The 27,409-nt window shown below is 46.7% G+C and overlaps 1 protein-coding gene across 2 annotated transcripts in view; it reads left to right on the forward strand.

Moving 5' to 3' along the window:
- The first annotated feature begins 1,082 nt into the window (after positions 1–1,082).
- The window catches only part of LOC137327040 (ankyrin repeat and SOCS box protein 9-like), a 257,837-nt gene continuing 231,510 nt past the window's right edge, over positions 1,083–27,409 (forward strand). For both annotated transcript variants that reach the window (XM_067992420.1, XM_067992423.1), the window contains exons 1-2: positions 1,083–1,334; positions 1,469–1,593. In XM_067992420.1, coding sequence (XP_067848521.1) covers positions 1,506–1,593 — 88 coding nt within the window. In that variant the 5' untranslated portion in view covers positions 1,083–1,334; positions 1,469–1,505. The remainder of the gene's footprint in view (positions 1,335–1,468; positions 1,594–27,409) is intronic.

The following is a 27,409-nucleotide window of genomic DNA, read 5'->3' on the forward strand; positions in this document are numbered from 1 at the left end:
GTTCGGGATTAACTCATGCGCTAACTCCTATACCAAGATGGCATCTGGCGCACGTCACGCTGGAAACGTGCGTGTGCGTCCAAGACGCCATCTTGGATATCGGAGAGGCCGTGTAGCACCGAAACAATGGGCGCTACACGGCCCAATTTAGGCCCCTATCTCTTTTGTCGTCAGAGGCAGAGGAGCATTGGTGATGGGGACAGCAGGTTGTGGAAGGTTGGACCAGAGACAGGGACAGACCTCTGACTGGTCTGGAGAAGCAGGTGTCACTCTGGAGTTACAGTACCATCTAGCTCCAGGAAGGCTGAAAGGCAAGTAATAGAAACCTCAGTAAAAAACAATAAATGGGAAGCTGAAGTTTATAAGTGTTACACCTAGATGTGACAGAATCGTGACACAGAATGTATATATAATAAACAGGAAATGCATGCTGGACACAAGGGGCTGGATGTTAACGGGGAGGGTATGAGGGAGCCTGGCAGTGGGCTAAGAATGCGGTGAGACTGGGGATGTGGAGGCCCTGCCCATTATTAGCATTGATTGCTAAGTGGACCCCAGGGCCTGAAGCACCACCATTAATATTACAGTCGCTGGGAATGGGTGGGGCGGTGCGGGGGGGGTGGTGGGTGTTAAAATCGAGGCCAAGGTTTCTAACACATTTCAAAATAAACATTTTTTCAAATGCACGAAAAGAATCATAAATTGGACCTGTCTTATACTATTTCACCTATTGTATGGTGTGGATTTAAAATGTATAATCTCCAAATATTCTTTTAAAATTAATTTTCAAAGGAAAGGTAGTTTCGGTAATTATAGATGTGACATCATTACCGTCTAGCACAACAAAGTATTTCATAAAATGCTATCCTCAACTGTAGTATAAATGATTTATTTTTGTTTTAAGCACCCTTTAGCTAAGGAATTCTTTGCTGAATCATTTGTGCACTAGAAAATATTTACTCGGTTACTTTTTAACTTCTTTGCAGCTTTGCAGGTTGAACCTTTGCCAGAACTATTGCACTATTCACCATGTGGACAGTGCTCTCTGTATGCCTGGTTCCACTTACACTGTACTACTAATAACTTGGATGTACTTACCCAGAAAAGCAATCCTGTAGACCTGATCGTTCAGCTTGTTGGTCGTACTGTTGCCTGACACATTTAATTGGTTCGAAGGGGTCAAGTTTCACTGCTGCCGACGTTTTCTTTGATTGGCTCTGGCACACAAGGGCAGTTTGGTGACTTCATCACATCTGTGTTTTCACGTGTTCAGGCTTGTTGAAAGTCTGTTGTTCACCAGCACACGGACAGCTGTCACTGTCTTCTTCACTCAGGTAATGGAGCGCAAAGTACAGTAAAGATTTACAACTTAAATCCTTTGTCTCTTCACTGATTCATAACTACCAACTTCCATAAGGATTTCTCACTAAGATGCAAAATAACCAACTGATGGCGTTTCTTTCTGCAGGGAACTTTTTAAAATGCAGCTACATTTCTAGTGAAAGATGGCCACTGAGAATGAAAGCAGCAGGCAGCCTGAAGCTGCTGGGGGGAGTCTGCATGGGGAATACATCTCCAACCCATTGATGAGTGGTAAGCTTTTCAAATACTTTATAACTAACAAGAAATAGTGAGTGTCTGATGTATTTCTGACCCAGTTACCATGCCGTGTTTTTAGTGGCAGCACTTCTTGGAGGAGGAGTAAAGTACTCGGAGAGCACAGTCTGTTTCCTCTTAAATCTATTTTAATGACAATCACTTGATCAGATCAAACCCTGCAGCATGTGTCAACCATTGGTTTTTCCAGTCCTCCAGCTCGCCGGTCGTAACATTGACATTTGATTTACATTACTAGTTAAACGTGTGTTGGGTGTGGAAGAAACATTCAGATAAACAGTGTCATTTTTTAAAACAGTAGGTGCCCCGATCCTGTTTAGATGGACATGCTGGTGATGTCGAGGGTAGCTTACCTTTTGGACCCCAGGTTTGGTATGTTGTGCAGAATTTTTTTTTAAAAAGAGCTCAACTCGTGAGCATGATCAGTTCCCAGCCTTCCGGTGAATCCAGCTGCCACTTGGACCACATAAAATGCAGGATTGAGGTGTTGCAGTATTCAGGAGGTACCCGCTGATCAAACTGCCTCAAATGGGTGACAACAAACACTTTATAAAAGTCCCTGCCACCTTGTGCATTGTTGTTACTTGTGTTTATACCATTTGTGACCTCAGGATGTCCCAAAACGCTTTACAGCCAATGAAATGCTTTTGGAGTGTTTATTCATTCATGAGATGTGGGCGTCACTGGCGAGGCTGGCATTTATTGCCCATCCCTAATTGCCCTTGAGAAGGTGGTGGTGAGCCGTCTTCTTGAACCGCTGCAGTCCGTGTGGTGAAGGTTCTCCCACAGTGCTGTTAGGAAGGGAGTTCCAGGATTTTGACCCAGCGACGATGAAGGAACGGCGATATATTTCCAAGTCCGGATGGTGTGTGACTTGGAGGAGAATGTGCAGGTGGTGTTGTTCCCATGTGCCTGCTGCCCTTGTCCTTCTAGGTGTTAGAGGTCGCGGGTTTGGGAGGTGCTGTCAAAGAAGCCTTGGTGAGTTGCTGCAGTGCATCCTGTGGATGGTACACACTGCAGCCACGGTGCGCCGGTGGTGAAGGGAGTGAATGTTTAGTGTGGTGGGTGGGGTGTCAATCAAGCAGGCTGCTTTGTCCTGGATGGTGTTGAGCTTCTTGAGTGTTGGTGCGGGATTCAGTGATGGTAATGCCGTTGAATGTCAAGGGGAGGTGGTTGGATTCTCATTGGAGATGGTTATTGCCTGGCACTTGTCTGGCGCGAATGTTACTTGCCACTTATCAGCCCAAGCCTGGATATTGTCCAGGTCTTGCTGCATGCGGGCACGGACAGCTTCGTTATCTGAGGGGTTGCAAATGGAACTGAACACTGTGCAATCATCAGTGAACATCCCCATTTATGACCTTATGATGGAGGGAAGGTCATTGATGAAGCAGCTGAAGATGGCTGGGCCTAGGACAGTGCCCTGAGGAACTCCTGCAGCAATGCCCTGGGGCTGAGATGATTGGCCTCCAACAACCATCAGCATCTTCCTTTGTGCTCGGAATGACTCCCGCCACTGGTGAGTTTTCCCCCTGATTCCCATTGACTTCAATTTTATTAGGGCTCCTTGGTGCTACACTCGGTCAAATGCTGCCTTGATGTCAAGGGCAGTCACTCTCACCTCACCTCTGGAATTCAGCTCTTTTGCCCATGTTTGGACCAAGGCTGTAATGAGGTCTGGAGCCGAGTGGTCCTGGCGGAACCCAAACTGAGCATCGGTGAGCAGGTTATTGGTGAATAAGTGCCGCTTGATAGCACTGTCGACGACACCTGACATCACTTTGCTGATGATTGAGGGGGAAAACTCTCCATTGGCTGGAGTCATACCTAGCACAAAGGAAGATGGTAGTGGTTGTTGAGGCCAATCATCTCAGCCCCAGGACATTGCTGCAGGAGTTCCTCAGGGCAGTGTCCTAGGCCCAACCATCTTCAGCTGCTTCATCAATGACCTTCCCTCCATCATAAGGTCAGAAATGGGGATGTTCGCCGATGATTGCACAGTGTTCAGTTCCATTCGCAACCCCTCAGATAATGAAGCAGTCCGTGCCCGCATGCAGCAAGACCTAGACAACATCCAGGCTTGGGCTGATAAGTGGCAAGTAACATTTGTGCTAGACAAGTGCCAGGCAATGACCATCTCCAACAAGAGAGAGTCTAACCCTGTCCATTTGACATTCAACAGCATTACCATCACCGAATCCCCCAGCATTAACGTCCTGGGGGGTCACCATTTACCTAGAAACTTAACTGGACCAGCCATATAAATACTGTGGCTACAAGAGCAGTTCAGAGACTGGGTATTCTGCGGCGATTGACTCACCTCCTGACTCCCCAAAGCCTTTCCACCATCTACAAGGCACAAGTCAGGAGTGTGATGGAATACTCTCCACTTGCCTGGATGAGTGCAGCTCCAACAACACTCAAGAAGCTCAACACCATCCAGGATAAAGCAGCCCGCTTGATTGGCACCCCATCCAGCACCCTAAATATTCACTCCCTTCACCACTGACGCACCGTGGCTGCCGTGTGCACCATCCACAGGATGCATTGCAGCAACTCGCCAAGGCTTCTTCAACAGCACCTCCCAAGCCCGTGACCTCTACCACCTAGAAGGACAAGGGCAGCAGGTACATGGGAACAACACCACCTGCACCTTCCCCTCCAAGTCACACACCATCCCGACTTGGAAATCTATCGCTGTTCCTTCATCGTCGCTGGGTCAAAATCCTGGAACTCCCTTCCTAACAGCACTGTGGGAGAACCTTCACCACACGGACTGCAGTGGTTCAAGAAGGCAGCTCACCACCACCTTCTTAAGGGCAATTAGGGATGGGCAAGAAATGCCGGCCTCGCCAGTGGCGCCCACATCCAGTGAACAAATAAAAAAAATGGTAGGAATAGTAGATTGTCTTCCTTGAAGGGCAGTAATGGACTAGATGGGTTTTTACAACAATCCAGCAGCTTTCATAGTTATTTCCTGGTGTCAACCCACAAATTACCAGATACATTGAATTCAATTTCACAACTTGCCCTGGTTGGATTATGAAATCAATTGTTTGTTTGTTTGTTTCGTGCCATAATCACTAAGGTGTTGTACTCAATGACTGTAAAGTATTTTGGGATGCCCTGAGGATAATAAGGCACTATACAAATGCATGCTGCTTTTTCTCATTAACCAGTTTGATGAGGTAAAGAGGTGCTGTCTGCATTGAAGTGTTTGACAAACTGTTTCTATTTATTGCCACAAAATACAAGATCAAATCATTGAAAACATCAACACTGAATTTGCTTGTGACATTAGTGACAAAGTGATTGACACTCTTTTTGGTTAGTCTCCCTGACCCCCCAAAAAGTTTACCAGACACTTTTAATGGAGAACGCCCCCCCTTCAGTTTGATGGCCTCATTTGGTAGGTGCAGTGGAAGCACAGACTGGGACTTTTTTTGCGGCCCCTGTGAAATGTGAGGGCAAACCTGTCTGCGGGAACTGGATTCATTCTGGCTAAACAAACCTCAGTTTGATGCTTAACAGTTCACATGTGTGTTTGCTGGTCTGGGCCAGGTATCGGACTTCAGCACCCCACCCTCTGATACCTTTGTAATTTGATAATGGGGCTGGATTTTGCTGAGAAAATAACGGGGAGGCTAACAGAAAAAACATTATTTCTGTGCAATTTGAACAGCAACTTCCGGCGAGCACATACGCAGTTAAATGGAAGTTGCTGCACCAGATACGCTGCTCGTCTGTACGCTCTGCGGAAACCGCATCTCACTGTCTGGCTCCCCGTTCAAATGAATGGAACATTGTGAAGTTCCTGCATTGATGTCGTAGGTAAGGACTAAACTTGTCAGAAAAAGTTCGGGCTTGTCCATTCTGATGTAAGCACCCTTTCAACAGCGTGGTAAGTCTTAATTACTGCTAATCAACCTCTCTGGCACTGAATATTAACTTTAACTAGTGTGGAGTCTCATTCCTTCACATTGTGATTGTTGTTGGGCATTTAAAAAACAAATACATTTTCTTTTATTTTTTCTTTCTGTTACTTTTCTCTCTCTCTCTTAATCCAATCTTTCTTTCCGTCTCTTTATTTCACTCACTGTACCTGATTTGAGATTGAAATCACTATTCTAATTTACACTTCCTGGTTCAGCCTGCACGGCTATTAACGATGCTTCAATCTAATTGGTTAAGGAGATAGACAGTTGCTTGCCCCGTTCACACAGGTCCCAGATGCCCTGTAGAGGGCACCGTGCCGTTTAAATTTGTAATTTACAGGAACTTACCGTGCAAAAGCTCATGGAAAGTCTGTGAGCAAGAGCAAGTTGAAGGAATGGCCCGCGTCGTTCGTTTACTGCTCACAGCAAAATCCAGCCCAATGTGTTTTCCATTGTTTTTTGGACGGCAAGAGAGGGAGGTTATGCCCCCTTTGTTCTGTACGCAGCCACCAGAAGAAATACTTTCTCTCTATCTACCCTATCAAATCCTTTAATCATCTTAAATACCTCAATTAATCTTCTATACTCGAGGGAATACAAGCCTAGTCTAGGCAATCTGTCTTCATAATTTAACTATTTAGTCCCGGTATCATTCTGGTGAATCTGCGCTGCAGCCCCTCCAAGACCAATATCTCCTTCCTGAGGTGCGGTGCCCAGAACTGAATGCAGTCTCTCCAGATGGGATCTGTTCAAAGCTCTACATTCCATTCGGCTTTTTAATTATTTTTTGTACCTGTCCACTAATTTTTAATGATTTCTGTACTTAGACTCCTAAATCTCTCTGCTCCTCCACAGTTCCTGCTTCTCACCATTTAGAAAATACTCTGATCTCTCGTTCTTTATCCAAAGTGGATGACCTCACACTTCCCCACATTGAACTCCATCTGCCCCAGTTTTGCCCACTCACTCAATCTCTCAATGTCCCTTTGTAACTTTCTGCTCCCATCTACACTATTTATTGTGCCACCTAACTTAGTGTCAGCAAACTTGGATATACGGCTCTCTATTCCTTCATCCAAGGCATTTATAAATATAGTGAAAAGCTGAGGCCCCAGTACAGATCCCTGGGGGACTAGTCACATCCTGCCAATTGGAGATCATACCCATCACCCCTCCTCTCTGTCTCCCACCTCCTCACCAATTCCCTACCCATGTCAATAGGTTGCCTCCAATTCCATGTGCTTCCATTTTTCCTAAATGCTTTTTTAACAGCCTTATCAACTTGTCCTGCCACCTTCAAAGATTTGTGTATGTGCACCCCCAGATCTCTCTGCTCCTGCACCCCCTTTAAAATTGTACCATTTAGTTTATATTGCCTCTCTTCGTTCTTCCTTCCAAAATGCATCATTTCACACTTCTCTGCATTAAATTTCATCTGCCATGTGTCTGCCCATCCCACCAGTCTGTCTCTGCCCTCCTGAAGTCTGCTACTATACTCCTCACTGTTTACTACATTTCTGAGTTTTGTGTTATCAACAAACTTCAAAATTACACCCCCTATCATAGAATCATAGTTACAGCACAGAAGGAAGCCATTTGGTCCGTTGAGCCCCTGCCGGCTCTCTGCAAGAACAATCCAGCCAGTCCCACTCCCCGTAGCCCTGCAATTTTTTTTCCCATCAAGTGCTTATCCAGTTCCCTTTTGAAGGCCATGATTGAATCTGCCTCCACCACCCCCTCGGGCAGTGCATTCCAGATCATAACCACTCGCTGTGTAAAAAAGTTTTTCCTCATGTCGCCTTTGGTTCTTTTGCCAGTCACCTTTAATCTATGTCCTCTGGTTCTTGACCCTTCCGCCAATGGGAACAGTTTCTCTCTATCTACTCTGTCTAGACCCTTCATGATTTTGAATACCTCGATCAAATCTCCTCGCAACCCTCTCTGTTCCAAAGAGAACAACCCCAGCTTCTCCAGTCTATCCTCGCAACAGAAGTCCCTCATCCCTGGAATCATTCCAGTAAATCTTTTCTGCACCCTCTCTAATGCCTTCACATCCTTCCTAAAGTGCGGTGCCCAGAACTGGACACAATACTCCAGCTGTGGCCGAACCAGTATTTTATAAAGATTCATCATAACTTCCTTGCTATTGTATTCTATGCCTCTATTTATAAATGTAAGGAATCTTACAACACCAGGTTATAGTCCAACAAATTTATTTTAAAATCACAAGCTTTCGGAGATTATCTCCTTCGTCAGATGAATGAATGAAAAGGTTCTCAAATCGCATATCTTATACTATGTTGGGACAGCATCACACCAATCAAAAGGTGTCGTTGTTATTCAAACAGGCCAGTCACGGAGAACAGCACGTCCCAGTACACTAGATATACATTGTGTCTATTACACAGGCAGGCAGAAAGAAACTCAAAATGGCAGAGAGAGAGAGAGAGAATTTTAAAAAACATATAAATTTTTTCCCCCTTTTTGCTGGTGGGGTTACGTGTAGCGTGACATGAACCCAAAATCCCGGTTGAGGCCGTCCTCATGGGTGCGGAACTTGGCTATCAACTTCTGCTCGACGATTTTGCATTGTCGTGTGTCTCGAAGGCCGCCTTGGAGAACGCTTACCCGAAGATCGGTGGCTGAATGTCCTTGACTGCTAAAGTGTTCCCCGACTGGGAGGGAACCCTCCTGTTTGGCGATTGTTGCGCGGTGTCCGTTCATCCGTTGTCGCAGCGTCTGCATGGTCTCGCCAATGTACCATGCTCCGGGGCATCCTTTCCTGCAACGTATGAGGTAAACAACGTTGGCCGAGTCACAGGAGTATGAACCATGTACCTGGTGGGTGGTGTCCTCTCGTGTGATGGTGGTATCCGTGTCGATGATCTGGCATGTCTTGCAGAGGTTGCTGTGGCAGGGTTGTGTGGTGTCGTGGACGCTGTTCTCTTGAAAACTGGGTAACTTGCTGCGAACGATGGTCTGTTTGAGGTTGGGTGGCTGTTTAAAGGCGAGCAGTGGAGGCGTGGGGATGGCCTTAGCGAGGTGTTCGTCGTCATCGATGACATGTTGAAGGCTGCGGAGAACATGGTGTAGTTTCTCCGCTCCAGGGAAGTACTGGACGACGAAGGGTACTCTGTTGGTTGCGTCCCGTGTTTGTCTTCTGAGGAGGTCTATGCGATTCTTCGCTGTGGCCCGTCGGAACTGTCGATCGACAAGTCGAGCGTCATATCCCGTTCTTACTAGGGCGTCTTTCAGCGTCTGTAGGTGCCCATCGCGTTCCTCCTTGTCTGAGCAGATCCTGTGTATTCGTAGGGCCTGTCCATAGGGGATGGCCTCTTTGACGTGGTTGGGGTGGAAGCTGGAAAAGTGGAGCATCGTGAGGTTGTCCGTGGGCTTGCGGTAGAGTGAGGTGCTGAGGTGCCCGTCTTTGATGGAGATTTGTGTGTCCAAGAAAGAAACCGATTCTGATGAGTAGTCCATGGTGAGTTTGATGGTGGGATGGAACTTGTTGATGTTATCGTGTAGTCTCTTCAGTGATTCTTCGCCGTGGGTCCATAGGAAGAAAATGTCGTCGATGTATCTGGTGTATAGCGTTGGTTGGAGGTCCTGTGCAGTGAAGAAGTCGTGTAGAAGTTGATAGCCAAGTTCCGCACCCATGAGGACGGCCTCAACCGGGATCTTGGGTTCATGTCACGCTACACGTAACCCCACCAGCAAAAAGGGGGAAAAAATTTATATGTTTTTTAAAATTCTCTCTCTCTCTCTGCCATTTTGAGTTTCTTTCTGCCTGCCTGTGTAATAGACACAATGTATATCTAGTGTACTGGGACGTGCTGTTCTCCGTGACTGGCCTGTTTGAATAACAACGACACCTTTTGATTGGTGTGATGCTGTCCCAACATAGTATAAGATATGCGATTTGAGAACCTTTTCATTCATTCATCTGACGAAGGAGATAATCTCCGAAAGCTTGTGATTTTAAAATAAATTTGTTGGACTATAACCTGGTGTTGTAAGATTCCTTACATTTGTCCACCCCAGTCCATCACCGGCATCTCCACATCTATTTATAAAGCCCAGGATCCCGTATGCTTTTTTAACCGCTTTCTCAACCTGTCCTGCCACCGTCAGCTATTTGTGCACATGTACCCCCAGATCTCTCTGTTACTGCACCTGCTGTAGAATTGCACCCTTTAGTTTATATTGCCCCTCCTCGTTCTTCCTACCAAAATGTATCACGTCGCACTTTTCTGCATTAAATTTCATCTGCTATGTGTCCGCCCATGCCACCACCCTGTCTATATCCTCTTGAAGTCTATCACTATCCTCCTCACTGTTCACTACTCTTCCAAGTTTTGTGTCATCTGCAAATTTGGAAATTGTGTCCTGTACACCCAAGTCCAAGTCATTAATATATATCAAGAAAAGCAGTGGTCCCAGCACTGACCCCTGGGGAACACCACTGTACACCTCCCTCCAGTCCGAAAAACAACCGTTCACCACTACTCTCTGTTTCCTGTTATTTAGCCAATTTCCTATCCATGCTGCCACTTTGATAAAGTGCCTCATAATAGGCTTCAACTTTGCTGACAAGCCTATTATGAGGCACTTTATCAAAAGCCTTTTGAAAGTCCATATACACCACATCAATCGCATTGCCCTCATCGACCCTCTCTGTTACCTCATCAAAAAACTCAATCAAGTTAGTTAAACACGATTTGCCTTTAACAAATCCGTGCTGGCTTTCCTTTATTAATCCACACTTGTCCAATTGACTGTTAATTTTGTCCCAGATTATCGTTTCTAAAAGTTTCCCCATCACCAAGGTTAAACTGACTGGCCTGTAGTTGCTGGGCTTTTTTGAACAAGGGTGTAACATTTGCAATTCTCCAGTCCTCTGGCACCACCCCTGTATCTAAGGATGATTGGAAGATCATGGTCAGAGCCTCCGCAATTTCCACCCTTACTTCCCTCAGCAACCTAGGATGCATCCCATCCGGACCGGGTGACTTATCTACTTAAATACAGCCAGTCTTTCTAGTACCTCCTGTTTATCAATTTTTAGCCCATCCAGTATCTCAACTACCTCCTCTTTTACTGTGACTTTCGCAGCATCTTCTTCCTTGGTAAAGACAGATGCAAAGTACTCGTTTAGTATCTTGGTCATGCCCTCTAGATCTCCTTTTTGGTCCCTAATCGGCCCCACCCCTCCTCTTACTACTCGTTTACTATTTATATGCCAATGGACGACTTTTGGATGAAAGTTGTGCAGTTGATGTGTATATAGACAAGTCCAGGTCATTAATATATATCAAAAAGAGCAGTGGTCCTAATACTGACCCCTGGGGAACACCACTGTATACTTCCCTCCAGTCTGAAAAACAACCGTTCACCACTACTCTCTGCTTTCTGTCCCTTGGCCAATTTTGTATCCACACTACCACTGTCCCTTTAATCCCATGGGTTTTAATTTTGCTAACAAGTCTATTATGTGGCACTTTATCAAACACCTTGTGAAAGTTCATATACACAACATCAACCGCACTACCTTCATCAACCCTCTCCGTTACTTCATCAAAGAACTCATTTTGTCAGACACAATTTGCCTTTAACAATCCATGTTGGCTGTCATTTATTAACCCATATTCTTCCAAGTGATATTTAATTCTTTTGCGGATTATGATCTCTAAATGTTTCCCCACCACTGACATTAGGCTGACTGGCCTGTAATTGCCGGGTTTATCCCTCTCCCTTTCTTTGAAAAGCAATGTAACATTTGCAATCCTCCAGTCCTCTGGCATCACTCCCATATCCAAAGGGGATTGGAAGATTGTGGCCAGAGCCTCCACAATTTCCACCCTTACTTCCCTCAGTAACCAAGGATGCATCCCATCCGGACCAGGTGGTTTTTCTACTTTGAGTACTGCCAGCCTTAATGTACTTAATGTACCTCTTTATCTATTTCTATCCTCTCCAATTTCTCTACTACCTCCTCCTTTACTGTGACATTGGCAGCATCCTCTTTTTTTTATGAAGACCGATGTGAACTATCATTTAGTGCCTCAGCCGTGCCCTCTGCCTCCACAAGAAGATTTTTTTGTTCCTAATCGGCCCCACCCTTCCTTTGATTATGATTTTACTATTTATACTTCTGGGTTCCCTTTTATGTTAGCCATTAATCTATTCTCATGCTCTCTCTTTGCCCCTCTTATTTCCTTTTTCAGATCTCCTCTGTACTTTCTGTATTTTGCTTGATTCTCTACTGTATTGTGAATCTAACATTTATTATAAGCATCCTTTTTCTGTTTCATTTTAATCTAAATTTGTTTAGTCACAGCTCTGGCTTTGGATGCCCTTCCTTTCTCCCTCGTGGGAACGTGGTCTTGTCTGTCCTCGAACCATCGTCTCCTTGAACGCCTCCCATTGCTTATTTACTATTTTACCCAATAATCTTTGTTTCCAATCCATCTGGGCCAGATCCCTTTCCACTCTCTGAAGTTAGTTGAATATTTTCACCTTTGATTGTCCCTTGTCTCTTTCCATGACTACTCTAAACCTAATAATATTGTGACCATAGTTTCTCAAATGCTCCCCCACTGAAACTTGCTTCAATTGCTCCACTTCATTCCCCAGAATTAGATCTAGCACTGCTCCCTTCATCGTTGGGCTGGAAACACTGATCAAAAAAGTTCTTCTGTGCACATGTCAGGAATTCCTCCCCTCTTTGCCCTTTAGATTGTTTTTTTTCCCCCCAGTCTATATTAGGATAATTGAAGTCCCCCATTATCACTACACTTGTTTTTACAAGTGTTGAGCTTTATTGGAACAGTGTTGGAGGCTGAGGACAGAGAGGTCAGCGTGGATGTGGGATGGAGAATTAAAATGGCAAACGACCGGAAGCTCAGGGTCACGCTTGCAGACTGAGCGGAGGTGATCAGCAAAGCGATTACCCATTCTGTGTTTGGTCTCCCCAATGTAGAGGAGACCGCAAATGGTATATTGTTGACTCGTGGCAGTGCAGGTTGTTAGCGCCACAAGATTGTGGGTATGAGCCAGTGCCCTAGAGTCACCAGCTAATACCTAATACTTAACCTACAGCATTGTCCTGTTAGATGATAGGGAAAGGCAGAAATAATCCAATACCCCCAACCTCCTTCTTTGCCAGAAAAACACGGAGGATAAAGATCACCTTCAGTGGCCTGCTGCTCCGCGGTCCCCAGTACAATCTTAGTTTACAGCACTTTTGTCCTGGCTTTCAATATCAATATCAAATTGTGTCATTCTCCTCAGTTTATATACTATATCCTGCACCTCTTCTCCTGCTGGAGAATTACTCACAATGTAGATGCTGAAGACTGTTTCCATTTTTCTAAGTAGTCTCTAACAGGCTACAGGAGCCACAAGTTAGGCTCTTATGACAAGCCTCCAGAAGACAGAAGGTACAGTATTCTTCAATATTAATAAACTAAATATTCAACGTTCAAAATTAATAGGGGCTGAACCAGCCCAGTGCCTCCGGTGGACTTGCACCAGGAAACAGTTCTACATTATGATGCAATAATGCCTAGACTCTGAATTGACTCAATGCAGTGAAAAGGTCTGCGAGCCGGTGTCCATGACACATATCTGGAGACCCAGGAAAGAGTGGGCCTCCACTGGGAAGGCTAGAAAGTTTAACTTTAGTAGTGATGTTATCGATATCGGACTCACATGTTGGGAGTCAACAGGACCACTGTATGTGACAGCATCTGCCATGTACTGTAGATTTATAGCCTTTGCTACATGTCTTCACTTAAAGAAGAATTGTGTTCCATTGAATTGTCACATACCTCAAAATGTTATAAAGTAAGATATGTGTACATTTATTGGTTCCTATTATTTCTTTTCTTACTATTTTATGCCTGATAGGTGGTATCTGCGAGCAGATGTTTTGTTCAGAGTTTTCCCTCAGAAAACATGAACAAGTTCAGCTCCAGTGATAACATGATTTTGTCCAGTGGGCTATAGATAGCATTTCTGTGCATCATACCACTGGAGCAGAACTTGCTACCATCTGAAAGCGAGTCCTACACAAAATGTCTGCTCCCAGACTGCAGGTAAATTGCAATTTTATTGCAAAAACATTGTAACAAATAGTTAACTGCAAGACACTGGGAAGTTATAGATACTTCCATTCTAATAGTCTTGATTATATGACAACATAGTAGAATGTTCCACCCTTTGTATTATTGTCTGATTTTGCCTGCTGTAAATGATTTAAATAATCATAGGCATCTCAAATGCTTGTTCCAATGGTTCTAGAGCCTAGGCCTACAAACTAAAAAAAAAGATACAAACACAGTGGACAGGAAAAGACCAGCTGGTCCATATTGTCATGATGCAACTTATACTCACCGTGACCGACCCCAGCCAGCCACGCAGTGTGAGGGGACAGTCAAAACGCCAGGCCCATTTAGGGTAAAAACACTGGGAAATTCTTCTCTGAAGGTGATCAACTAAGTTCCAGGAGAGCACAGTGACTGGGAAACATATCCCCCACTACACCACCTACCTTTTACATGCTATGGTGTCAGTCAGTGTTAGGGACTTCTCCAGCTTCCTTTTGAATATCTGAATCAGCTGTCACTGCGTCAGCTGACAACTTGTAACATAAGAACATAAGAAATTGGAGCAGGAGTAGGCCAATCGGCCCCTCGAGCCTGCTCCGCCATTCAATAAGATCATGGCTGATCTGATCCTAACCTCAAATCTAAAGAACACAAGAAGTAGGAGCAGGACCCGGCCACTCAGCCCACATTCTTCACATCTAACCTGTAAGTTACTTAAATTATACCCTGTCCCCTGGTCTTCCTGAACCTATCGAACTCACATTGCCTATCCACATGGACTGAATCTAATCCTTTCATTATTTTAACGACTTCAAAAATATTTCTATGAATTCTTCAAAAGCAAAATACTGGGAATGCTGGAAATCTGAAATAAAAACAGAAAATGCTGGAAAAACTCAGCAAGTGAAGCAGCATCTGTGGAGAAAGAAACAGAGTTAACATTTCAGGTCGAAGACCTTTCATCAGAACTGGAAGAAATTTGAGATTTAACAGTTTTTAAGCAAGTACAAAGCCAGGGAAAGGTGGGGGGAGGGGGGGGGGAGGAAAGAACAAAAGGGAAGGTCTGTGATAGGGTGGAGGGCAGGAGTGATTAAATGACAGAAGGGATGATGGTGCAAGACAAGGAGGGTGGGAATGGGACAGTAAAGAAACAAAAGATGGGTCTAGAGGAGCTGTAAATGGCAGCAGCAGAACCATTCCCAGCACCTGCTGTCCGAAAAAATGGGAGCAGTGGTTCTGATCTGAAGTTATTGAAATCAGTACATTGAGCCCGGAAGGTTGTAAAGTGCCGAATCAAAGTGTAAAAGGCCGAGGACAGAGAGTTCAGAGTGGGAGTGGGATGGAGAATTAAAATGATAAGGGACCGGAAGCTCAGGGTCGCTCTCGCAGACAGAGCGGAGATGTTCAGTGAAGCGATCTCCCAATCTGCGTTTGGTCTCCCCAATGTAGAGGAGACCACATTGTGAGCAGTGAATACAGTGTAATAGGTCTTTGACCTGAAACATTAATACTGTTTCTTTCTCCACAGATGCTGCCTGATTTGCTGTGTATTTCCAGCATTTTCTGTTTTATTACACTATACTAAATTGAAAGAAGTACAAGTAAATCGCTGTTTCACCTGAAAGGAGTGTTTGGGGCCCTGGACGGTGGGAAGGGAGGAGGCGAAAGGGCAGGAGTTGCATCTCCTGCGCTCGCACGGGAAGGTGCCGTGGGGAGGGGAGCGGATGTTGGGGAGTGGTGGAAAAGTGGACCAGGGTGGCGCGGAGGGAGCGGCCCCTTCGGAATGCTGAAAGGGGAGGGGAGGGGAGGGGAAGATGTTGAAACATATAAGATTCTGAGGGGGCTTCTCAGGGTAGATGCTGAGAGGTTGTTTCCCCTGGTTGGGGAGTCTAGAACTAGAGGGCATAGTCTCAGGATAAGGGGTCGGACATTTAGGACTGAGATGAGGAGGAATTTCTTCACTCAGAGGGTTGTGAATCTTTGGAATTCTCTACCCCAGAGGGCTGTGGAGGCTCAGTCGTTGAGTATATTCAAGGCTGAGATAGATTTTTGGACTCTAGGGGAATCAAGGGATATGGGGCTCAGATGGGAAAGTGGAGTTGAGGCCAAAGATTGGCCATGATCTGATTGAATGGCGGAGCAGGCTCGAGGGGCCGAATGGCCTACTCCTGCTCCTATTTCTTATGTTCTTATGCTCTTATGTGTTTGGTGATGGCAGAAATCATAGAATCATAGAAAGGTTACAGCACGGAAGGAGGCCATTCAGCTCATCGAGTCCGTGCCGGAGAATGATCCGTTGAATGTGGAGGCTAGAGGGGTGGAAGGTGAGGACAAGAGGGACCTTATCGTGGTTCTGGGAGGGAGGGGAAGAGGTGAGGGCAGAAGTGCAGGAAATGGGGACAGACAAGGTCGAGGGCCCTGTCAACTACAGTGGAGGGGAATCCTCGGTTGAGGAAAAAAGAAGACATATCGGAAGCACTGGTGTGAAAGGTGGCATCGTCAGAACAGATGTGACGGAGACAGAGAAACTAGGAGAAGGGAATAGAGTCCTTACAGGAAGTGAGGTGGGAGGAAGTGTAATCAAGGTAGCTGTGGGAGTCGGTGGGCTTATAATAGATATTGGTTGACAGCCTATCCCCAGAAATGGAGATAGAGAAGTCAAGGAAGGGAAGGGACGAGTCGGAGATGGACCACGCGAAGGCGAGGGAAGGGTGGAAATTGGAAGCAAAGTTGATGAAATTTTCCAGTTCAGGGCGAGAGCCGGAAACGGCCCCGATACTGTCAACATTGTACCGGAAAAAGAGGTGAGGGAGAGGACCTGAGTAGGACTGGAACAAGGAATGTTCCACGTATCCCATGGAAAGACAGGCATAGCTGGGACCACACAGGTTCCCATAGCGACACCTTTTATTTGGAGGAAGTGAGTGGAGTCAAAGGAGAAGTTGTTCAACGTAAGAACAAGTTCAGCCAGGTGGAGGAGGGTGGTGGTGGATGGGGACTGGTTGGGCCTCCGTTCAAGGTAGAAGCAGAGGGTCCGCAGGCCGTCCTGGTGGGGGATGGAGGTGTAGAGGGACTGGACGTCCATGGTGAAAAGGAGACGGTTAGGGTCGGGGAACTGGAAACTGTTAAAGTGACGGAGGGCATCAGAAGAGACGCGGATGTAGGTCGGGAGAGACTGGACAAGGGGAGAAAAGATAGAGTGGAGATAGGAGGAAATAAGTTCTGTGGGGCAAGAACAGGCTGAAACGATGGGTCTCCCGGGGCAGTCCTGTTTGTGGATCTCGGGAAGGAGGTAGAAGTGGGCTGTGTGGGGTTGGGGGACGATGAGGTTGGAAGCCATGGGGGGAAGATCTCCAGAGGAGATGAGGTCAGTGACGGTCTGGGAAACTATGGCTTGATGTTTGGTGGTGGGGTCATGGTCCGGGGGGAGGTAGGAGGAGATGTCGGAGAGTTGGCGTTCACCCTCCACAAGGTAGAGGTCTGTTCACCAAACAACAACAACACTGCCCTTGTCAGCAGGTTTAATGACAATGTCAGGGTTGGACCTGAGAGAACGGAGTGCTGTGAGTTCAGAGGGAGGGAGGTTAGAGTGAGGGAGGGAGGTTAGAGTGAGTGAGGGAGGTTAGAGTGAGGGAGGGAGGTTAGAGTGAGTGAGGGGAGCAGAGAAATTGAGACGGCCGATGTCATGCCGGCAGTTCCCAATGAAAAGATCAAGAGAGGGTGAGAGGCCAGAGGGAGGGGTCCAGGTGGAACGAGAATTCTGAAGATGGGAGAGAGGGTCCGCTCTGCGGGGGCAGAACTCCTGGACAAAGAAGTGGGCAAGGAGGCGAAGGCGATGGAAGAAGAGCTCAGTATCGTGCCGAGCTCGAAATTATTGAAGTGGGGGCGTTTGGTAAGGACTGATCGTTCAGGGTCAGAGAGGGGAAGGTCAGAGGGGATAGTGAAAACACAACAAAGGGTGAGATTGGAGGGAGGGATGGGGTCAGAGGAAAGTGAAGGGGAAGAAGGATCAGGAGGGGTGTCGGTATCTAAGAGTTGTTGAAGCTTGCGGTCCCTGACACCTGAAAGGAAGAAAAAGTGTGTTTTATTAAAGTGCCGGATGAGGCGAAGGATGAAATGGAACTGTGGAACAGGATGACTCTGAAATAGAGTGAGTCGGTGCTGCTGGAGAGAGAGGGCGAGAGCGGGCATGGAACAGCGCATGGCATTGAGCGTGGATCTCAGGAAGTGGCCAGAGCAGCGGTTCGAAGAACCCTGAATATCATGGAGATATCTGTAATCACGGGTGGATCCGAAACATGAAGGGTGGAATTTAAGTTTGAATCCACGTGGAATATGTCGGAGACAGTTGCTGAGAACAGAGATGGGGCTGTGGAAGTGAGTTTTAGAAGAAACCTGATCAAACACGAGAAGGGAAACATGAAGCAATGAAGGTGAAAGTCTACGCTTTTCTGGAGTAAAAAGCCCCAGCTCTCTAAACCTACGATGGTAACTAAAGGTCTTTAAACTAGGTATCAATCTAGTGATCCTTCTCTGACCCTTTTCCTGCATTTCTATATCACCCATCATGTGAGGGGACCAAAACTGGGTACAGTATTCTAAATGAGGCATAACCAAGGTTTAATACAAGGACAGTATAGTGTGTTTTGTTTTGTATTTGCTTTTGCTGTAGCCTAGCGATTGGTGATAGGCCTTCAGAAATTCTGTTACTATGACATCTAATCAAACTAAGAGTTAGAGGCAGAAAGAAAGAAGAAAAAAACAAGGAAAGACTTGCATTTATATAACTCCTTGTACAACCTCAGGGCGTCCCAAAACGCATTATAGCCAATGAAGTACTTTTGAAGTGTATTCATTGTAATGTAGGAAACGCGGCATCTGACTTGTGCACATCAAGATCCCACAGACAGCGATGTGATAATGGCCAGATAATCTATTTTTTTAGTGATGTTAGTTGAGGGGTAAATATTGGTCAGGACACTGGGGAGAACTCCACTGCTGTTTTTCGAATAGTGCTGTGGGATCTTTTATGCCCACCCGAGAGGGCAGTCAGGGCCTTGGTTTAACGTCTCATCCAAAAGATGCCACCTCTGATAGTGCAGCTCTCCCTCAGTACTGCACCGAAGTGTCAGCCTAGATTGTGTGCTCAAGTCTCTTGTTAATGTTGCCTCAAATTATGATTGGTTGTCCTTACTTTGTTTTGTAGGAACACCAGTAGATTACAGGAAAGTAAAAACAGCAAATGCAATGTTCCCATGTTTCTAAAAATGGAGAATGTAAGTGCATTTAGAGTCTTTGTGAGAATGTCCAATGGCATTTGGCTAGGACTTCTTGATCAAAAAAGCCTTGATGGTGTGAACATGCTCATTAACTGCAGCATCTCTGGAATGTTCAACATTTCATGCTTGGAACAGATTGGGGTAAATGTTTAGGTTATACGAGTGTACGACAGGCGATGGCAATTCAACAGCCCGATTCACATCTCACCTCATTTTTATTTTCGCTGACTTTAATGGAAATAAAAATGGTGAGATGTAAAATGGGCTGTCTGTTCGCTATTGCCCGTTTTACACTATCACACAAAGTCAAGATTTACCCCGTTAAGTCCTGTCAGGCTCTTGGATTACATAAGGGTTATTCGGGGTTAAGGGTATTTAACTCAGACTGGCAAAAGGTGAGAAGTGGTGTTCCACGAGGATCACTGTTGTTCACCATTTACAGTAACGATTTGGACTCAGGAATCAGAAATACAATTTCAAAATTTGCGGACGACACCAAATTGGGGGATATAGTTAATACCGAGGAAGACGGCGACAAAATACAGGAAGACATTAATAAACTTACAGAACGGACGTGTAATTGGCAAATTAATTTCAAGATAGATATGTGTGAAGTGGCACATTTTGGTAGGAAGAATAAGGGGGCCAAATACTGCTTGGATAAGAGTCTAAATAGGGTAGAGGAGTGAAGGGGTCGAGCAAACAAAGCACTGGGGTTCATTTCTAGAGGAATAGAATTGAAAAGCAGAGAGGTTATGTTAAAGTTGTACAGAACCTTGGTTAGACCACACTTGGAGGACTGTGCACAGTTCTGGTTTCCATATTATAAAAAGTATAGAGGTATGGAGAAGGTGCAAAACAGATTCTCAAGAATAATACCAGAACTGAGAGGTTATACTTATTAAGAAAGGTTGAACAGGCTGGGGCTCTTTTCTTTAGAAAAGAGAAGGCTGAGGGGTGACCTGATAGAGGTCTTTAAAATGATGAAGGGGTTTGATGAAGGAGACATAGAGAAGATGTGGGGTGACCAAAACTAGGGACCATAAATAATCACCAATAAATCCAATAGGGAATTCAGGAGAAATTTGTTTACCCAGAGAGTGGTTAGAATGTGGAACTCACCACCACAAGGAGTAGCTGAGGCGAATAGACTAGATGCATTTAAGGGGAAGCTCGATAAACACATTTTTGGAGAAAGGAATAGAAGGAATAGGGTAGATGAAGAGGGGTGGGAGGAGGCTCAGATGGAGCATAAATGCCGGCATGGACCAGTTGGGACGAATGGCCTGATTTGGGCTGTAGACTCCGTAGGGCCGATTTTAACTTGCAATTGTGGGTGCATAGGGGGCGGGGGGGGGGGCTGTGAAAATCAGGAAAATCCCGAGCGGGTTCGGAAGCCGGCTCCAACCCTCCGACTTCCGGGGTTGTCACAGATGTACCTGTGTGTGTGCGTGCTTCACGAATGCGGAAGTCCCACCGGCAATTAAAGCCGCCGGGACTATAGTTAAACCACTTATTGACATCGTTGATCTTGTTAATTTTGTGGAGATTGAGGCAGGGGTGTGATTTTAATTCTGGCTCTGTGTTTCCCGTGCTGTGGGAAACACTCCATTTCAAGGAGACGTGTTTCAGGCAGCAGCCAGTTGAACATTGAAATGCCTGTTTGACAGATAGGGATAAAAGGTGAGTTATTGCAGCAGGGCACTCACAAACTTTTGGCTGGGAGATCTTTGTGTTTAGACTGAAAATTCTTGCTTTACACTCAGAATTCTTCAGTTTATGCCTATTTACCAACTCTTTGGACCCCCTCAAACTCACACCGTCAGGATGGGGGGAGCCATGGCTGCATTCATCACTACATCCGAGGACGAGCAACATCACCAGACTCGCCAGGCACGGCGTCCACCTCCGCCACGTGGAGCTCCACAACACAGTGCAGTGCCACAGGCACCTGCACAAGAGCACGGAGGCAACAACAGAGAGAGTGACGTCGCAGGAGGCACTACCCTCGCCACAGGGTCTACAGACCGAGGCACAGCTTCCAGGACCTCTCTGAGGAGCAGTGCATACGGAGGCTCAGAGTCAGTTGCCAGGTAGTCGCAGACATCTATAGCCTCTTTCATGCCGAGCTGCTCCCGGCTGAGCCTGGTGGCATCTCATTACCGGTCGCAATTGAAGTGACCACTGTCCTTAACTTCTTCAACGGATCATTCCAGGGTGCCACCGGGGACATCGCCGGGGTCTCTCAATCATTTGCACACAAGTGTATAAGGCAGGTCACCGACGGCTTGTTTCGCAGGGCCTCGCACTACGTCAACTTCCCCATGGACGACCTCAGCCAGACAGAGAGGGCAGTGGGATTCCACGCTGTGACTGGCTTCCCACGGGTGCAGGGTGTAATCGATTGCACCCATATAGCAATACGAGCACCTCCACACGAGCCAGGACTGTTCATCAACAGGAAGGGCTATCACTCCAACAACACTCAGCTCATCTGTGACCACCACAAGAGATTCCTTCACGTGTGCGCCAGATTCCCTGGCAGCTGGCTCGATTCCTTCATCCTCCGGGAGTCCAACATCCCGTCCCTCTTCCACACACTGAACACTCGCAAGGACTGGCTCCTCGGGGACAAGGGATACCCCCTGCACACGTGGCTCATGACACCTCTGAGGAACCCCACCACCGAGCAACAGCGTCAATATAATGATAGCCACATCACTACCAGGTCAACAATTGAGCATGCTATAGGGCTGCTCAAGATGCGATTTAGATGCCTTGATCGTTCTGGAGGAGAGCTTCAATACGCACCAGACAGAGTGGGACGCATTATAGTCGTCTGTTGTGCCCTGTATAACATGGCGCAACAGAGAGGGGGGCCGCTTGAGGAGGTCTCATCCACATCTGGCACCCACATTGAGGAGGAGGAGGAGGCGGAGGAGGAGGAGGAGGAGCAATCCATGGGCAGAACAGCGGCTCACCTGGCTGCTGGTGAGGCCGGGGAGTCACTGACATGTGAACGGTTCTCCTAACATCAGACAGTGAGAATAGTCCAGTCCTCACCACCTGGACAGAGCAAGTGCCCACACCAGCCCCCTCACCCGCTCCCTGCACAAAACCGTCCTGCAACTACACATACACCCACTGTAGAGTGACCCAATGGGTGGCATCAAGTGTCACCGTTCATGGTGAACCTCATGAAAGAGCCCTATCACAAAAGCCAGTCAAGAATGGCCAAGACGTGGCAGTAGTGGTGAGAATGATAACAATTAATGTGAATATAACCAAAAGCAAATATAAATGGAAAACATGACAGTCTGTCAAACACCCTTGTGCATTCCCTTCGTGATCACAAAACCCTCACCTTTCTCTTCCGACTACTCCAACATGGTGCTTCCCCTGTGGCTGCAGCAGAGGTAGTGGCAGGTTGCTCTTGTTAATGCCCTGACCGATTAGATGCTTTGGGCCGACGCGCTCAGGGTTTTGGTGACCGTGAGGGGCCCCTCTAAAGACTGCTCCACCTGTACCTGTGCAGGGACAGACTCGGCCACCTGGAGAGGAGGCAGCATTGTGGGTACTGGTTGAGAGGGGGCAACGGGTGAGACGTGGGGGCGCTTTGAGTGGTGTCCCCACTTCCATGTCCCCTGGGCCAGGCCCACATCACTCCTACCACCCTGCTGGACGACAGTTTGGAGGACATGTGTGAAGCCTTGTAAGGCCAGTGCCAGAGTATCTGCCTGCCTGTTTAAGGTGGCAGAATGTTGTTCACCCTGAGTCCGAACAGCTGTTGTCAGGGCCTGAATGGACTCATTTATGAACAGTCCTTGAAGCTCCATGGAGGCTAGCCTTCTCTCCATCGCAGACATTCCCACACTTACCTGTGCCACCATTCCACTAATGCAGGAGTTGGACTCCTCCATCCTCTGCACTATTGTGGAGAGTGCGCATGGCACCTGTTCCAGTAGCTCGCAAATGTGCTGCTGCCCCTTGATCATTCTCCTTTTAATGGATGGCCCCATTCAAAGGTGAATGATCAAGGGACAGCATCTGCGTCCAGCTGAGCAGAGCCTGGAGAGGAGTGCTCCCACCGACGCAGACTCCCCACAGCTGCCCCAGCCACCAGTGTCTGCTTGTGTTCACATGTGTGTGGTGACTCACGGGGTGCCAACCCACCTAACTGAGGACTAGGACCCACCGAGGTGTGTGTATCTGCGCTGGTGGATGGCTTGCTAAGATGTGACGGTGCCCCCTCAGAGGCCTGGAACTTCTCTGAGGAATCACCCCCTGCCGTCACTGCGGTCGTTGAAGAGCCTGTAACAGAAGGCAATATTCAGCATCATCACAGATGTGTCATGTTGCGATGAGCATACTGAGATGCTGAACATGACAAGGCATGTTACCATCAATTCGTGCTAGTCTTGGCGTCCCCAATGGACAGGCATTCGAGGGTGCGGCTCAGCTCCAGCGCCTCCTCCTCTGCGTCAGTGAGGACCACTATTTGTTGTAGCCCCCCTCCAGTCCTCGCCCTCTCACATGCATTCTGGGCTCTCTCCTCCTAGAAGGGGAAAAAGTACAGATGTGCGAGTGAGGGATGGTGACGTGGCCAACCGATGAATGCATTGGTTTGGGTGAGGTTGACCATGAAAAAGTTGCACCAGTGGATGAGTATGAGACAGAGCCATCACATTGGATCAGGATTGGGGTGAGTGGTAGCGCTGGGGGTCACAAATGGGGAGGTGAGGAAGTGAAGGTAAGTTGAGGATGAGCCTTGAGTGGGTGTGAGGAGTGATGTGATAGAGTAGTCTCAGCAGTGCAGAATGATTGGGGGATGGGGTGGGGGCGGTGATGTGGAAGACGGAGTGTAGGAGAATGAGTAAGTGTGCTCACTTTGACTGACCTAGTTAGGCCATTGAAACGCTTCCTGCACTGGATCCAGGTGTGGGAGACATTGCTGCCGCTGGTGACCTCCTCTGTCACCTTGAGCCAGGCCTTCTTGGTGGCAGAGGCAGGCCACTTCCACCTGTCCGCGGAGTAAAACACTTCCCTCTTCCTCCTCACCCCGCCCAGTAGCTGCTGCAGAGAGGCATCATTAAACCTCGGAGCAGCCTTGCCCCTGTGCAGCTCCATGTTGTGCGTTTTTTGGTGTTTGCTGCAGCAAAAGCCTTTGGAGCAAAGGCCCTTTAAATAGAGCTCCTCCAGCTGACAGCCTGTCATGCGGGTGCACAGTCCGTCGGCTGTGCAGCTTTCAGACGGCAAACTCGGAAGCCACGATGGCGCGTGGAACGGTAAGATTTTATTTGGTGGGTTATCTGCGTGACCTTTGACCTTTCCCCCCTGCCATCCCGCCACTCTTTGAAAATCGAGCCCCTTGTAATTCTACATATTTTTAAAGTGTGGGACTGGTGAACTCACAACTATACAAAGAAGGTTTTATCTTTAGAAACTAGTTCTGAGTGCTACCCCTTATAATGTAAATCTCCTACATCGCTAAAGCTCCCTTTGCTCGTCCCTGTACCCTCTGAGATGTCTAATATGAAATTACCCTAACATCAATAACAACAGTGAGAGAGGAAGTATTAAGGGGATTAGCATCTTTGAAAGTAGATAAATCACCAGGGCCGGATGAAATGTATCCCAGGCTGTTAAAAGAAGCAAGGGAGGAAATAGTGGAGGCTCTGACCATCATTTTCCAATTCTCTCTGGATACAGGCGTGGTGCCGGAGGATTGGGGGACTGCTAACATTGTACCATTGTTTAAAAAGGGAGTGAGGGATAGACCGAGTAATTACAGGCCAGTCAGTCTAACCTCGGTGGTGGGCAAATTATGAGAATCAATTCTGAGGGACAGGACAAACCATCATTTAGAAAGGCACAGATTAATCAAGGACAGTCAGCATGGATTTGTTAAGGGAAGGTCATGTCTGACTAACTTGATTGAATATTTTGAGGAGGTAACAAGGAGGGTCGATGAGGGTAACACATTTGATGCAGTCCACATGGATTTTAGCAAGGCTTTTGACAAGGTCCCACATGGCAGACTGGTCAAAAAAGTTAAAGCCCGTGGGATCCAAGGGAAAGTGGCAAATTGGATCCAAAATTGGCTCAGTGGAGGAAGCAAAGGGGAATGGTCGACGAGTGTTTTTGTGACTGGAAGGCTGTTTCCAGTGGGGTTTCGCAGGGCTCAGTACTCGGTCCCTTGCTTTTTGTGGTATATATTAATGATTTGGACTTGAATATAGGGGGCACAATTAAGAAGTTTGCAGGTGATACAAAAATTGGCTGTGTGGTTGATAGTGAGGAGGAAAGCTGTAGACTGCAGGAAGATATCAATGGACTGGTCAGGTGGGCAGAAAAGTGGCAAATGGAATTCAATCCGGAGAAGTGTGAGGTAATGCATTTGGGGAGGGCAAACCAGGCAAGGGAGTACACAATAAATGGGAGGATGCTGAGAGGTGTAGAGGAAGAGAGGGACCTTGGAGTGCATGTCCACAGATCCCTGAAGGTAGCAGGACAGGTAGATAAGGTGGTTAAAAAGGCATACGGGATACTTTCCTTTATTAGCCGAGGCATAGAATATAAGAGCAGGGAGGTTATGCTAGAACTGTATAAAACACTAGTTAGGCCACATCTTGAGTACTGTGTACAGTTCTGGTCACCACATTACAGGAAAGATGCAATTGCACTACAGAGGGTACAGAGGAGATTTACGAGGATGTTGCCAGGACTGGAGAATTTTAGCTATGAGCAAAGATTGGATAGGCTGGGGTTGTTTTCTTTGGAACAGAGGAGGCTGAGGGGAGATTTAATTGAGGTGTACAAAATTATGAGGGACAGATAGAGTGGTTAGGAAGGACCTATTTCCCTTAGCAGAGAGGTCAATAACCAGTGGGCATAGATTTAAAGTAATTGGTAGAAGGATTAGAGGGGAGCTGAGGAAAAAAATTTCACCCAGAGACTGGTGGCGGCCTGGAACTCATTGCCTGAAAGGGTGGTAGAGGCAGAAACCCTCAACTCATTTAAAAAGTACTTGGATGTGCACCTGAAGTGCTACAGACCAAATGCTGGAAAGTGGAATTAGGCTGGATAGCTCTATTTTGACCAATACAGACACCTTCTGTGCCATAAATGTTCTATGTTTCTGTGTAACAGCTAAGATACTGGAATCTATTCAAAGGGATAGGCTGCAGGAGTACCTGTATTGCAATCACTTAATAAGAAACAGTCAGGATAGAATCATAGAATCATAGAATCATAGAAGTTACAACATGGAAACAGGCCCTTCGGCCCAACATGTCCATGTCGCCCAGTTTATACCACTAAGCTAGTCCCAATTGCCTGCACTTGGCCCATATCCCTCGATACCCATCTTACCCATGTAACTGTCCAAATGCTTTTTAAAAGACAAAATTGTACCCGCCTCTACTACTGCCTCTGGCAGCTCGTTCCAGACACTCACCACCCTTTGAGTGAAAAAATTGCCCCTCTGGACCCTTTTGTATCTCTCCCCTCTCACCTTAAATCTGTGCCCCCTCGTTATAGACTCCCCTACCTTTGGGAAAAGATTTTGACTATCGACCTTATCTATGCCCCTCATTATTTTATAGACTTCTATAAGATCACCCCTTAACCTCCTACTCTCCAGGGAAAAAAGTCTCAGTCTATCCAACCTCTCCCTATAAGTCAAACCATCAAGTCCCGGTAGCATCCTAGTAAATCTTTTCTGCACTCTTTCTAGTTTAATAATATCCTTTCTATAATAGGGTGACCAGAACTGTACACAGTACTCCAAGTGTGGCCTCACCAATGCCCTGTACAACTTCAACAAGACATCCCAACTCCTGCATTCAATGTTCTGACCAATGAAACCAAGCATGCTGAATGCCTTCTTCACCACCCTATCCACCTGTGACTCCACTTTCAAGGAGCTATGAACCTGTACTCCTAGATCTCTTTGTTCTATAACTCTCCCCAACGCCCTACCATTAACGGAGTAGGTCCTGGCCCGATTCGATCTACCAAAATGCATCACCTCACATTTATCTAAATTAAACTCCATCTGCCATTCATCGGCCCACTGGCCCAATTTATCAAGATCCCGTTGCAATCCTAGATAACCTTCTTCACTGTCCACAATGCCACCAATCTTGGTGTCATCTGCAAACTTACTAACCATGCCTCCTAAATTCTCATCCAAATCATTAATATAAATAACAAATAACAGCGGACCCAGCACCGATCCCTGAGGCACACCGCTGGACACAGGCATCCAGTTTGAAAAACAACCCTCGACAACCACCCTCTGTCTTCTGTCGTCAAGCCAATTTTGTATCCAATTGGCTACCTCACCTTGGATCCCATGAGATTTAACCTTATGTAACAACCTACCATGCGGTACCTTGTCAAATGCTTTGCTGAAGTCCATGTAGACCACGTCTACTGCACAGCCCTCATCTATCTTCTTGGTTACCCC

Source organism: Heptranchias perlo, chromosome 11 (genome assembly GCF_035084215.1).
Source record: "Heptranchias perlo isolate sHepPer1 chromosome 11, sHepPer1.hap1, whole genome shotgun sequence".
NCBI classification, from domain to species: Eukaryota; Metazoa; Chordata; class Chondrichthyes; order Hexanchiformes; family Hexanchidae; genus Heptranchias; species Heptranchias perlo.